Raw genomic sequence first — 14,803 nt, forward strand, 5'->3', positions numbered from 1 at the left:
TGCATCTTTAAAAGCAACTCGAATTCATAAGGGGGGAGGGGGGTACTGAGAAGCGTCTCTGGAGTTCCGCTAAGAGTTTTACAGCTTTTTGAAGAAGAAAAAAAAAAAAAATGACAGAATGGGGGTATATGATAATGCCGAGTAACTTCCAACCGACATCGTGCATCTAAGATACATGAAGAATTGCAGCGAAACGACAAAAACGATGACTTGTATGTTAGAAGCTTCGATGTGAAGAGACATATTCCACCTTTGATGTGGAGATCAGGTTTTGCCGTCAAAACAGATGGAATTAAAACAAAGTACCTGTGAGTTTGATTTAAGAGACGATACGGCTGTATTTTAAAGGCGAATCCTGAATCACTTTTTTTTTCCTTAATGACAACAATAAAAACCCGCGAGCATACAAGCGCATTATTATGAAGGATTAATTTCACGAGGTGACTCGTAAAACGCACCGGAGAACAAAACCCGGGCGTTATCCTCCGGCTTTTTTTTCCATCTAATTCCTTGTATTTGTTCAGTCGGCAATAAAAAAAGAAGTAAATGTTGCTCAGTGGATGCAGAAGCGATGCGCCGAAACGATTTCGATCACAAGAAGCTGGAATGTATGAAATGAAGTTTGACATTTATAAAGTCGGAATGTTGATGAGAAAATACTAGTTCAAAATTATGTGAGTAAAGTAGCACAATTGGAAAATGAAAAACAAGTTATGAATGAAAATTTAATAAGAAAATAACATTAGAAAAAATGGTGCAACATTGGACAAAAAATATCCAAACCAATACGCAAAAATATAATCCTTATTTTTTTTAAAAGGCGAGACAAATATTTCATGAACAGCCTCCTCATCTCACGCTCGTATGTCAGCCACAAGAACAATTTTGATCCCACACTGCCACATCTGCGATATAAATCTTCCAGGGAAAAAGAGTTAAGGGAACGTGTCACGGCACATTTCACGGATGACATCGGGGGACACTCTGAGCTGGATTTTTTTTTTCCCCCCGACTGAGAGTGCCTTCCCATTGGCCCTTCCCTACCTTTGGCAAGCGGTGAGTCCAGATGGCGGGAATGTGGAACGCTGGGCGGGAGAGCGAGGGAGGGATGCGGGATGAAAGCGAAGGAGGGTGAGCGACAGAAGGCGGAAAACACAATTGGCTGCGGGGGACAGGACGCCTCGGATGTACCTGCCTCACCGACGTTTCTGTCACACGCGAAGGGGAGGCTTTGCAATTAGAAACGCCGCTAAACGGGTATGGAAGAAAGTCATTGGAAGCACCAGACCGACCCGGTAAATTAACCCCTCTAGAGGTAGACGCAAGTCTTTCATACAGCGTGTAAAAGTCGATATTTTTCCGCTATTTTGTGTCTCTCGTAGTGACAAAAATTTTAAATCAAGGAGATATCCATATCCTGGAGAATAGTATTGAACGTGTCCACGGTTTCATTCATGACACTAATAGAAGACTTGTGTGATTGAAAGCCTTCTCTAAATCAATTTGATGGCGTCAGCTGTAGCCAAGAAGATGGACACTTACAGTTCTCCAAGCAACTAAAAAAAAAAAAAAAAAAGATGTGCAACAGACAGCGGTCGTTGCGACGTGAGCGACATCTCCTATTCGGATGGACTTTTCCTTTCCCTTTCCTTGGCGCCTCTTTTAATTGAATTGTCAATCTTCGGGCCAGACGGTGGCGGCGGATGAGCGTTTTGTGCGAGACTAGACAATTTGGGCTGTCTATAAAAAATTTGCAGCCGCTGCGATAATTACAAGCACAGACGGGGAGCGTGTTGAAGAGATGGATGTATAAACTCGCAAAATTTTGTTGACGGATTTAACACAAACTCCCCAATTGATTTGCTTTTGTGGAATTTGTTGTTTCACTTTAGTAAATGGCGGAAACGGACGGCTCACCTGTGACGTGGAAGGTGCACTTCCCGGCACCGGCCTCGTTGATGACTTTGCAGGTGTACTCGCCCCAGCCGTCACGATTCAGGTTGCGGATGGTGTACTCCGTGTCGTCCCGCTGCGTGTCAAAGGGGCCGGCGTGCAGAAGCCGGTTGGACAGCAGCCACTCGAAGCGCAACACACGCGACGGGTGCGCCCGCAACACCCGGCACGTCATGACCACGGGCCGGCCCAGGCCCTGCCGCAGCTCCGTGTGGACCGGCTCCACTGTTGGGGGGTCTGTTGGACAAAAAGATCGCCGTGTAACCACAAGTCATCTCCACAAACCAAAAACAGACATTTCAATACTATGAACTGAAAATGTCATTACATTAATTACATGCATAAGCTTCATTCACAGGCTTCTAAATTATTTCCTGTCTCATGACAAAAGTTACGATCGGGCTTGGAAAAAACGGAAGTTTCCGCCGCCTCGTAATTGCCTGCAATTTGCATATTTCCCGTCGCAGGGATGTCAGGTTCAAAATAAGATGGCACGCATGGCTGATTACCTGATTGAAATTGTGAGGAATAAGCTTTATTAGTATTACCATGTAATTACCGTGCCTTCATCACTGGACGTGTATATTAACGACATTTTAATTCATATTTAAAGCAAGTCTCCCTGAATACATTTTTTATTAAAACATTATAGTGCAAATTTATTGTCAGGGGCAGAGTCAAACATTTGTCGGTGGTATACAACCCAACACAATCATCATCGTCGTCATTGTTCTGGAGGTTTTGGTGGTGAGTCATAGCTCCAAAGCTGAGTGACACCGAAGCAAATTGCGCTAAGTGCGTTTTGCTTTGCCACAGAAGGCCGCGCGATGACGACAAGGTCCGAGGCTGCTCTTCTTACGTAAACGCGACAGACTGCACAAAAGGGCTCTTATCATTTTGAGCCCCCGCTTCTATCAGTTCAACTAGAATGCTAATTGTTGCTAAAGATGCCATCTGCGGGTCAAGTGGAATGCTAATCATGGTTGGACGTCGCCTCCAGGGGATTGGAGAACATATTTGATATTGGGAACTCACGTAACACATGCTACACCCCTCCCCTCCCAGTTCGTATTCATCTACTCGAAGGAGGTATATGTCTGATATCCACCCAAGTGATTCCACATTAACTTGAGCAGGGAATGGCTCTCATTTCCCTCTCAGGTGAGTGCATCAAAAGCCAAGTCGGCACAGTGCTTCCCTGGCCTGCTGCACACCAAGTGATACGGCCAAACCCGATGACACAGCGGGCCGGGTTCGGCAACGAGTTTTCATGAGCGACCGACCATCAGCCACGAGTTTTTCTGCGATTCAAAATTTGAATTACATCGCTGTGAACAGTGTTGAACAGAATGGGAATGAGTCTAAGCTGACTCGTTTAGTTTGGTTGTATGAGGACTTTTCCTAAGCGGAGATAATCGTCTTAATAGGCGAGTGCGGTGTTAGTCCGATGCTAATATGCTAAAGGCTAATTGCTCCCATAGGAATCAATTAGAGTGGGCCTGGCCGGACTGTAGCTGGGTAATTATAAAGGCAACGCAAAATGCGCAGTTAATTACGTTATGCTCTGACATCACGTCAGTCGATCGTCTCCAACACTGTGAAGCAAACTCGCTTTTTTAAGACCCCAAATATGGTTTTACTCCAAAGATAACGCTCAGGTAGTGTTTGTTTATTGTTGGGAAGACTTTTTTGCCACAGACGGCGAGGCCGCTCACTCCCGCTGCGACGGTAAACAGATGGAAGGCCGGGATAAAGAGAATTCTCGTGCATCTGGGCAAGGCTGGGAAGTGGCGCGCCGGTATTTAGGACAGGAGAACACTCGATAGCTCGGGCTTTCTCCTCTTCTTCCCGTGGACCGTGCCAAGCCGGTTTGCCTAAGAACATTAGGGGCGTCACAGCTCGGATTTTCGCAATTCTATTAGCTAACGGAGAACATCTTTCTCCCTCTCCCTCTCTCTGTCTCCTTTTTTTTTTCTTCTTAAGGCCGCTTGTCGTCCACGTAAGATGGAAGCAGCTTTAAAATTATATATTTTTTTAATATATCAAAGCTGTTGACTAGCTAGCGTCGCGAATGCTCTTTTAGGGACTGTACCTCGGCGTCTTGATTAACTTGCGCTTGGAAAACCGAGGCGAGGGAAAGAATTGGCATGCGCAGAAGAAAATGAAGAAGTGGGGCTCAGTATATGGAGAGGGGAGTACAGAAGCGAGGCTGGATTGATGAGATAAAGCAAATTTCCTCGTCTTGGTTTCACGCTCAAAGTGAGCTGCGCGTCAGCTCCGGCTCTGGCTTTGATGGCGGCCATTAAGGCTGCCTGGGCTGCAGATGGCGGGATGATTGATTAATGACGCCGTTGATTAGGTGCGGCGCTTTGAAGAAGGTCAGCGGATCAAAGCGGCGTGCTTGCATCAAGAAGCACCGCACTTTATTTCAATGCAAAGTAATCATTTTGAAGCGTGTGGGGCTCGCGTGAATGAGCATCTTTTTTGTTTACTTCAGACTCATTGATATGGTTACATTTTAGACACACTTTTTTTTTGTGTACTCGTTGACATTACCTTAGTCGTATTTTCATTTGTGAGTGCTCTGTAGCCGCGTGACGGCAATAACGCTGAGAGAAAACAACATCATAAAAGCCCAGGAAGTGTTGTGCAAAAAGCTCACAGGCTCCGAGTTTTTATTTAGCCGTTTCCTTCGCTCTAATTACGGCGCCGTCAGACAAATGCTACGCATGCTGTAATTCGCCTCAGCTTCCCGCTGCTCTGCAAATCACTGCGCTAAATTTCGCATATTTTTTCTTACGACTCGGCTGCTTAACATTTTACATGATGGGCTCGGGTAGCGCAAACTCATTTGACACTTTAGATGAGGAATTCATGACTTTATCCATCACTCTTAGGAGCCCAAATCTATTTTGTTGTACTTTGTGCTGTATGCTGACCTTTAACATTTTCTGCCACAATGGCGTGATTAAAAAAAAAAAAAAATAGCATCCACACAGACGATGAATATTAATACCGCAAGGTGACTAGGTAGAAAAAGAATGGCGCTGTGTTAATGGTGTGCACTTATTATTCTATTTTAAATGCTAACGCTAACCTTTCATCTACTCCCCATCGCCATCTCCCATTCTCATTTTTATTTTCCCAGCCGCTGCTTTAAATCCCTGGACGTTCATCTTCGGAAAATATTTAATCCAAATCTCCATACATGAATAGCAAATGAAAACTGTTGGGAAATAAATTCAAAGTTTCCAAATTGTTGGATGTCGCCTCTTGAAAAGTTTGCATACCCTATCACGCAAATTTGGTGCGTTTTATACATGTACGTTCACAAAGTGTAGTGTATACAAAGCGGAATATCGCACTCACATTGGACGATGAGCTCCACCACGGCCTCACGGGGTTTGACATTGAAGCCGTTGTACTGGCTGGTCTGACATCGGTACGATCCGGTCATCTCCCGCGTCACGTTGACGATGCGCAGCGCCCCGTCGTAGCTTTCCATCTGCATGCTGCCGTCCGGCATGGGCGCCTCCTTGTCGGCCCGCGACCACAGGATGATGGGCTTGGGCTTCCCTGAAACAAGGCACTCCAGCTCCACCGTGTCGCCCTCGCGGGCCACCAGGGGGGACTTGCCCCGGGGGACTGTCAAGTTGGGGGGAACTAAGAAAGAGAAAAACAGAGGAGGGACTGATATGGGGCTCTAGAAAGTCAGCGGGCGTGGTACAGGTTGACGGTCGAATGAGGGGAAGGGGGTTAGTGACTCACAGGTAGCGAGTGAGGACGGAAGCAAATCAAAACAATGCGATGAAGAGCTGATAAACCAATAAGAACCACAAACCACTAAAGTGCTAGAAGAACTAAAGCCACGCTCACTTAAATTCCCAAAGTTAGCTTTGCATTCAACAACACAAATAGCAAAGCTCAGTTACCACTCAATGCACAAACCCACAGAAATCGAAGTACCAAAAGCACATTTGCATAATGACCTTTCTTGCAAGTAATAAACTGAAACATCTCTTGCTGTTGAATAATAATTCATAACCTGTTCATGTGTGTGCGTGCGTGTGTGTGTCTGTGTGTCTATAAAGGAAGGCTGCAGGTTAAATTTGGGTCTGTTTCCTCATCATACATGCGTGGCCAAATTAATTTGTTTAATTAGGAAACCTGGCAAATAGCATTGGCTCCTGGAGTGCTGTGTGTGTGTGCATGCGTGTATACATGTGTGTTCATATGTGTGGATGTGTTTTTCCCTACTTCAAACCATCAAGCAGAATCCAAGCCTATTTTACAAGTGCGCCTCCCAAAATAGCTTACTGCCAGCTAGCCAGCCAGAGAAGGAGTGAAAATGTCCTCGACGCTGATGAAACAGTGTCACACGTCGTTCCCGATGATTCTCGGATGGCTGCCATCACTGCCCAAAGAGTGCGAGTGGCTGGATGGCGGTTGAGCTGGCCTTTAACGCTGCGATGTGATGAAATGGACAGCAATCCGTTTGGGGGTGGGGGGGTGTGGGGTAAACTCGAGTCTTGTCTGTGGTTGTAATCTTGGAGAGATGCCCAATCCATTACTCCATTTTTGTCCTCATTAGGGTCAGGGCTAAGCTTCAGCCTATCTGAGCTGACTTTGGGCTAGAGAATCAAGGTACATCACATTTGCTTCCAAACAAACGGTGAGCCAGACATGCTAATCACTATTCCACTGTGCTGCCGGCTGTCCAATCCTGCAATTAAAACACTAACAGCCGCTGCAGCATTGATGGTAATTTTAATCTTCATTTTGAGCGATGCGCCTGAGGGTGACTGGCGAGGGAATGACGAATACCAGTGACATTTTGAAGACGCTGGGAAAAGGCAAATATGCTGTATGTGAGCGGTCGCCACGGCAACAAGGGGGTCAAGCAATGATTATAAGTGAGCCACTGTCGGTAATAAAAATCAGAAAATTCAAATCCAGCTGCCGGAGGGAACTCATTTCAGCCACTTTGTGTCGACACTTTGCTGCGAGCGCCGCGGCGACAAGTGAAAAAAAAAAAAAAAAAAAGTCATACGCCAATACCCCGCAGCGAGGCGGATTAGTACTAGCATTCATTTGGCGCGTGGCGTCCGGCCACCTGCGGACTGCTCTGGAAAGCTGAGCGATCTGTGGCGTCCAAGCACAGAATGACAAAAATCTGGCTGGCTGCCTTGTGGTGTTGGTCGGTGTGCTGACACTCGCTCCGTCAACATTGGACCTGAGCCAAGCATGTTGGGAAAACAATGGAGTGATGCACTAAAACTCTCAGTAATGTCAGCAGCTGGAAAATCCATCCATCCATCCATCCATCCATCCATCCATCCATCCATCCATCCATCCATCCATCCATCCATCCATCCATCCATCCATCCATCCATCCATCCATCCATCCATCCATCCATCCATCCATCCATCCATCCATCCATCCATCCATCCATCCATCCATCCATCCATCCATCCATCCATCCATCCATCCAGACAAATACAGAATGGCTAACTCTATAGATGAAGCCCTGCTGCTGGCAAAGCCATTTTAATCTGACACACGTTAGAACATGTCGTCCACTTTTCCCAGCAGCCAATGGGTGAACAGTTAGACTCCTGCACCCGTTGTAGCTATTAGTGGCAAGAGACCAGACAGGTGGCCATCATTACACCAGGCCTCTGAGCACAGATTAGCCGGCAAATTATGGCAAACTCAGGCAGCACGTTTCATCCGAGTCTGCATTATGTAGCCTGGAAACAATACGCAACACACAACGTGTCTGCACAAAGTGATCAGAGCCATTTTGAGCTCGACACGTATCCCGTCATCCTGTCGCTCCATTTATTTGGTCTGTGACATCACTCCTTGTCTCCATGGCAACAGTGCACTCCAGCTCTATGCTCGGCACACCGCATGTGATGAGAAGACATACAGGTTCATTTCACATGTTTACAGCATGCACTAGAGGCGGCAGTGTCGTTGCTTCTTGAGAAGAAGCCCGACATTATCGTGCTCACAAGGCACCATTATTGTCGTAGTTACACGCATGTATAAAGGCGCTGACTTCTGTTTATTTTATGTGCAACATCAGCCCGATGAGGCGGCAAGCTAGCTGCCGCCTTTATTGTTGAGAGACAAGCAACATTGTCAGCTCGCTGTTCACAAGGTAGCAAAGTGACAGCGATACAGACGTACAGATGTCACAGCTTTTGTTTATTTCATATCTTACAGCAGCCCATCTAAGCAGCCAAGTCGTCGCCTTCTAATTCCTATAGAGAATTACACTTAACTTCTACTACAGCAGCGTGTTTTGATGGCTAACTAGTTAATACATTTATTCCTGTAAATGAATAACGTGACATTTTTAAGTTATTATAAGAATGCAGCCGTCAAGCTTGAATGCGACGTCTGACTTCCTTTGTTTTTGTTTTTCCGCGTCTTATCTGGAAGGCGAGCCGCATTGCTGAGGGGCTATCGACAGCGGTTAACGAGGGAAGGAAGCCTGTTTCTTATTCATGTTTTCCTGTCAGCTTTCCCCCAGCAGGAGAGGCGGGTGATTTCCCAGAAGAGCCTCCGTACAGCCGCCTCCGCCTTCGCGACGTACAACTGCAGGTGGTTGTGGCGCAAAAACGACTCTCTGGATGAGGAACAACGCTGTCTGGTTGTCACACGTGTGTTAGACATAAGGCATCACGTCACATGGTAAGATTTCCTGGGACAGTGTGTGTGTGTGTGTGGGGGGGTGGGCACAGATGCTCGGCACCTTCGACGAAACCACGGGAGTTTGCGTGGCCTCAAAATCGCAACTACAATATGCAAGTTTCAACAGCCACATTAATTTTATATTTCCAGCACATTTACCAAGCATTTAATGAATTGAATAGATTAAAAATATATACGTATATATTTCTTGAATAAACAGCTGCAGCACCTTTGATATCACTTTGATATCACTAATTGGTGGGCCGGACTAAAGAAAGGAGTGGACCAAATTTAGCCCGCATGCCATACTTTACCCAATGAAACAGCAGGAAAGGTTATTTTTAGCTGATGAGACGACAGCAGCAAAGACATCACCAGGTGCCAATCTTGTCCACAAACAATAACAGGAATAGAAGGCAATGAAAATTGGAGCAGGGATGATTGCAAAAGCACTCTTCCGCTTTTGATTGGTATTAATTTCCTGCTATCATGCGACTGGTGGTGTGATGAGCATCAAATCTGAATTGCTAAATCAAAAACTGACTACAGCAGCTAATATTGTGGAGTGACCGCAGTTCAGAGTTCACTCAAGTATGTCAGCAAGTATGGTTTATCAAGAATGCTAATCGTCATTAATTACCGTATAGGCCCGAATGTAAGACGACCCTGATTATAAGATGACACCTTCTTTTTCAAGATTCAAGTTTGAAAAAAGACTTTTTGAACACCAAATTTAATTTTTATACCGAAAATAATTACCGTACATCTGAAACAAATGACTATAACAATATATTTGAGAGAAAAAGCATGTTATTTTGCCTCATTCAAATCACGCAAAAACTGTCTATCACGTCTTAATATGCGCTACCGCTATTTTTATTTTTCGTGACGGGTTCACTTTGGCCTGGGGAGTTAAGTTCAGCATTCGTTTTAACGATATCTGGCGCCATCTAGCATTGTGAATGAGTATAATGTCTAGACCCCAAATGTAAGACTATCCCCACTTTTTCAGTGTTATTTCAATGCAAAAAACACCGTCTTATATTCGGGCCAATATGGTACTGTGACGCCATCTTTAATAATGTCATAAAATACAATTTGAGCCCCGTCTTTTGCCGCCAAATATGGGTTAGCTGGAATGCTAACCTTTAGCTACTCTCATGATTTACAACCAGAGTGGATGATGCCAGAGCTTTAAAGTGCACGTAGGATGCTAATGGGGCGACTTTTTCGGCAGAGGTGACTTTAGAATCCTCTTACGTACTTCGCGATCATCCGTCAGACTTGCGACGGCTACAGATCTACTATGCTAATTTGAATGAACAGATTTGGCTAATCACCATTGCAGCATTTTTCCTGTCGAGACTGTTATGAATGGAAATATGGTTTTCCAGCCCTGTTGGAATCCGGAGTTCTGATTGCGTGTTAATATGTCAAGAATCCGCCGTTAACAACTTGACACGCCATTAAAAGGGTTTTATCCCCGAGCTATGTCCTGCTCAGAGACAAACAATATTTCACAAAATGGAGAGTAATTGAACAATAATCCATACACGAGAGCTAATGAGAGGATTAATTAGCTGCTTCCAGTGAAAACTTTACGGGATCTTTTTTTTTTTTTTTTTTTAACAGTGGAACTTGTAAATCCTTTTCAGCTGTCCCTCTAATCCTGACAGCATCCAGCGGGGAGGTCCATGTCCTCGTTCCTGCTTATAAATAAGCATTAGCTGGCGGTCGGAGAGGGGGAAGAGCGCTTTTAATGAGTGTGTCACACTTGCAAATATTAGCGCAAGAAAGTCATGAAAGCAATCTGCGCGCATCAAAAAACTTGATAAGAAACATTTCCAGCTTTTGGACTGTGTAAACCAGAGCTGCAAAACAGCCCCCCCCCACAAATCCCAGACAGACCTGCAGCGTAATCTTCTTTAATTGCTTTTATTAAGAAGCCTAATTGCATTTTGGGCTTTCTCACTGCGGGAGAAAAGGCGTTTTGGGTACACAAAATGTGGCACCTTCCAGGCAGTCAGCAGGGAAATGGCATTTATTCCATTTTGACTTTCACATTTTGAATTCCGTACTTGATGTTGGAGTGTTGTTTTTTTTGTCTGTATTGGTTTTAGAATTAGTTCCTATTTTTCAAATATGGCGTGATGAGTGTAAGAAGGTCACATTATACATCACGTGATAAGATTAACTGAACTTCCTTCTACTGCGCAGTAATAATAAAATCAATACATTTCAAATGAACCCGGAAAGTTTACGTATGTTAATCAACAAAGATAAAAACGAAGGACATTTATGCTATAATTGCAGTTGTTTTATAAATTAAAAAATGTAGATCCAATTAGTTTTTTTTCAAAGCGTTCTCATATTTATTTTATTTTCTTAATAAACATGTGTTTGCAGTTTGTGATGTTATTAATTTTCACTAACTATAATAACCTTGCTGCCATCAAAAGGTTCAGGAAGCATCCCACAAAAAAAAAAAAAAAAAAAAAAGACTAAACAAATACTGTAGGTATGCCTTTGGAATGGCGCGCATCGCGGTGCTAAACCTTCGCACAAAATAAGCTTTTCATTCTGCTTGACGACAACACTCTCAGTCATTATTTGCAGCCCGCAGACTGCACTACTTAAAAGATAATGAGCAAACTTCTTCTTCTTCTTGGCAGGTACAATTGATCTCGCTGTTTTGGAGCGCAGGGATTATCAAAGGATTATCTAAGAATAATTATACTGCCAAGGTCGACGTGCCGCTTTCATGTCGGCAGTGAGGTGCGCCCGAGAAGTGGCATTGTGTTTGTTCAGCGTAAAAAAAAAAGGCATACGGCAATGCCACATGAATGCAAAAAGCAGACCTTCGTCAAGGCGGAACGATCCTTATTAGCACTGCAAAGGCCTAATTTTCATTATTTGAGGCTTGACTTTCAAACAATATGATGACACTATAATTTTTGTACGTAGCTTCAAGACCACAAAGACTTTTTAGCGCTTTTCTCCATTTCTGCAGCAAAGACACTCAAACTGAATAATTGTTTTCTTTTCAGTATTCGCTGCAAATATGAAGGGGGAAAACTCAAACAGATGTCTTCCATGTCATACAAATGGGAACGCTAACTCTACAAAGTTTTGTAGCATGAGGTTATTGACAAAATGTGCAACAACTTGGTAAAGAAGACGACAAGTAATCAAGTTCAAGGCTCGATCCCGCTCCTTTCTTTAGGTAGCACAAAGCCGTCAGATTTGATTCCTTCCGCAATCTGTTTATTCGTCTAAGCAGCTCGAAATGTATAACATTACGCAAATGCTCCAGTCCCCTTTACAAATGCTAATGCTAATGATGCTATTTCCAACAACAGCAACGCAAAGCCTGCAGGAGGTGAGCGGCGAATCATCGTCTTTTGTTCCACGCAATTCCCTTTGAGAAGTGATTGACTGATGCTAAAAACTAACACAAAAGACGACAAAGACAGTTGACAGCTGATTATTTGTTTTTTCACAGCCTGCCATCTTTGTGTGGAATAAAGTCGTTATGAAGAAAAGAAATGGCGTCGGGATGTTGTGATACAAAGTGGATCAATGCGTTGCCATTGACACGAGTACAAAGTTAGTCAGGCAAGGCGGTAGTGTCGGAGCCAGCGGGTGAAAGCATCCAATCAGATGCGAGGACAATGGAGGTTCAGTGAGCGAGAACACCGTGCAGATGGAATAACTTGAAAATATTGATTGTTTTTTGACAAAAAATGAGAACATTATGACTCTCACTTCTCCATGAGATGGAATATGGGAGGGAAACTAAACCTCCGGATAAGAAGAATGGCCAAGCCCTGCTGTGAAAAGTGAGGAATTGACGCCCACTTAAAATTATTTTTCAAATGCTATTTTTAATAGTTTGGACTGAAACTATACCACAGACCATTTATCAGTTAACAGAATGAAACGTCAATAAATGATTATTTCTTTATGTAATAGTTATTACATTGCTTGGATGAGTCGCATCACGCTGTCACGTCATTTAGTGGGCACTCCATGAATAAAAGTTGTATGAAATAGCCTAGAAATGCAAAATAAAGCCAATTCACACGACCACTTAGCCGCATTAGCATGTTCTCCGCGCATCTGCTCCTCTTTGTACACTGTAATGTGCATCATCACTTATGGACTGGCTCTTTTCCAATCAAATCAAATTATATCAGATTAGAGGTCTGTATGTATTATACTGCCCCCTGGTGGCCATGGTACACACAGCAGAAGGAGCAGCACAATGGGTGTCGATTGCTCGCTAGTCACTCTAGGGCTGAGTATTGCAAGTGTATTTCTGGAGTGAGAGGGGGGGGAGGTGGCGGGGCTTTTTACGGCGGTGTCTGAGGCTCACCAGTAGTGGAGGAGATGTTGACGTCGATGCTGATCTCGGGAATGCCGCCACCCTTCAGCGCCGCCACGCACGTGTAGGTGCCAAAGTCGGTGAACTTGAGGTCGATGATGTCAAGGTTGGTGGTGCCGGGCGAGATGTCCGTGTCCGTCTGCGTGATGACCATGCGCTCCGAGCTGCGGAGGGCACGGCCGTTCTTCAGCCAGCTGAATGTGAGCTCCTCCGGGGGCGTCGCCTCCACCTGTGATGACACACTTTGGACTTTCAATAACCATTTTTCTCTTGACCACTTATGTCTTTCATTATCTCACCTGACAAGAGATCTTGACTTCACGACCAATCTGGATGTTGTCGTCATTGTGGTACGGGTCGGGAGTGATCCAGAAGCGACCCTTTTTCAACGCTAGGAGAAAGAAAAAAAGTGATAACCAATTTGTGGCAAAAAAGTCGCATGAATCTTTAATAAGGAGTCTGGTGGAAAACAGAACTTTCCCATTTGCTGCAGAGATGAACGTCGACTACGACGATTGTAGTACAATTTTCCAAAACGTCTTTTTCCTCAATGCACACACATTGGACAAACTCAAGTAAGCTAATCTAAAACTAAACTGAGACTTTAAACCGCAACGATTAAACACAAAGCTAGTTTAAGCTATTCCATTTTTGGACAGAGAGTAATTCATCCATATTTCCTCATTCTATTTTTGCCCATTTTAGCTCCAACGATTCCAATATTGTCAATGAACAGAATATGACGTCCATTTTGACATCCCACTTCTGTCACCAAAAAAGCATGTGTGCCTCATTACGAGTTGAGGACATGACAAGGAGAACACACACAGGACACCACATGTGATAATCTACCTAATTAATCGGCACTAAAGACAGTTACTTCATGACGACGTGCAGTGGATCTCATCTCTGTCGCCAAGCATGCTTCCGTGCAACATAAGGAGCTTAAGAACGCACAAGGCGCCACATCATTGGGCAACCTTGTGTCAGGTTCTACAGGAACACTAATTGTGCTGGTGAGTCATAGTGGGTCTATTTTGAGATCCCGCTTCTGTCGCCAATAGTCCCCACAGTGAGCTTGCGTGTTTTTCCCATGTCTGCTTGTGGGAGTAATGGGGAGTGTCAAATGATCACACAGGAAGAGGGGGGAAACGGCAGCACATGTCACACGGCTGAAACACAACAGCACCGCGGGGGAATGTCTTGTGACAGCGCACACACACAGCTACACAATAGCACGGCTGATGTGTACACATGCAAATGAGGGAGGACGTTGCAATGTGTTTTTCCCTCGACTGACTCTAATGAATTCGTCCGGCTTTTGTGCAAACAGAATGAATCATTTTTCCCTCCGACTCATTTTCTCACTCTTTGCCGTCAGTCCGTCTTCACAACCCCGTAGCTCTTCTAAAGGGGGCGGGGGAGGTATCAGCATGCCAGACTGGACCGGTCTCTTCATAGGCCAGATGGAAGTTCCTCTCACCTCCTTCCTCAAGGTTAAACCCCAAACTGGGTCGACAGGCATCGGCCAGGTGCGCCCGCCCGCCTTTCATCTCGCTATTATCGCCCTCCTCACACACACACTGACGCTTCGCAAAGCCAAGGCCACTAACGGAGGGATGAAAGTCGCCATCGTGGCTTTCGAGTTTCAGGCCGACCCGTTTGTGTCAACGCGAACACCAAAGCCTTTTAAAGCCACACGCATTCAAACTCGCAAATACTACAGTACAAAATGTGGGCATGGCGAACTTGTGTGGACAGAA

At 44.7% G+C, this 14,803-nt stretch overlaps 1 protein-coding gene and 1 long non-coding RNA gene across 6 annotated transcripts in view; one reads left to right on the forward strand and one right to left on the reverse strand.

Annotated features, from left to right (window-relative positions):
• Window positions 1-2,304, forward strand: part of LOC125989907 (uncharacterized) — an 8,121-nt gene extending 5,817 nt beyond the window's left edge. The window contains exon 2 of the long non-coding RNA XR_007488741.2: window positions 1-2,304. This exon is cut by the window's left edge and continues 4,457 nt beyond it. This is a non-coding gene — a long non-coding RNA (uncharacterized lncRNA).
• The window catches only part of LOC125989892 (MAM domain-containing glycosylphosphatidylinositol anchor protein 2), an 83,355-nt gene that overhangs the window by 21,870 nt on the left and 46,682 nt on the right, over window positions 1-14,803 (reverse strand). For 3 of the 5 annotated variants that reach the window (XR_011085921.1, XM_068649133.1, XM_068649134.1), the window contains 4 exons: window positions 13,340-13,431; window positions 13,032-13,269; window positions 5,323-5,643; window positions 1,918-2,190 (listed from right to left, as the gene is read on the reverse strand). Coding sequence is in view for 4 of the 5 variants with exons in the window: in XM_068649133.1 (XP_068505234.1) it covers window positions 1,918-2,190; window positions 5,323-5,643; window positions 13,032-13,269; window positions 13,340-13,431 (924 nt within the window). In the remaining variant the exon portion in view is untranslated. The remainder of the gene's footprint in view (window positions 1-1,917; window positions 2,191-5,322; window positions 5,644-13,031; window positions 13,270-13,339; window positions 13,432-14,803) is intronic. The other 2 variants (XM_068649135.1, XM_049756366.2) reach the window with 1 other exon arrangement.

The sequence above is a fragment of the Syngnathus scovelli genome, chromosome 20 (assembly GCF_024217435.2).
Source record: "Syngnathus scovelli strain Florida chromosome 20, RoL_Ssco_1.2, whole genome shotgun sequence".
Lineage (NCBI taxonomy): Eukaryota > Metazoa > Chordata > Actinopteri > Syngnathiformes > Syngnathidae > Syngnathus > Syngnathus scovelli.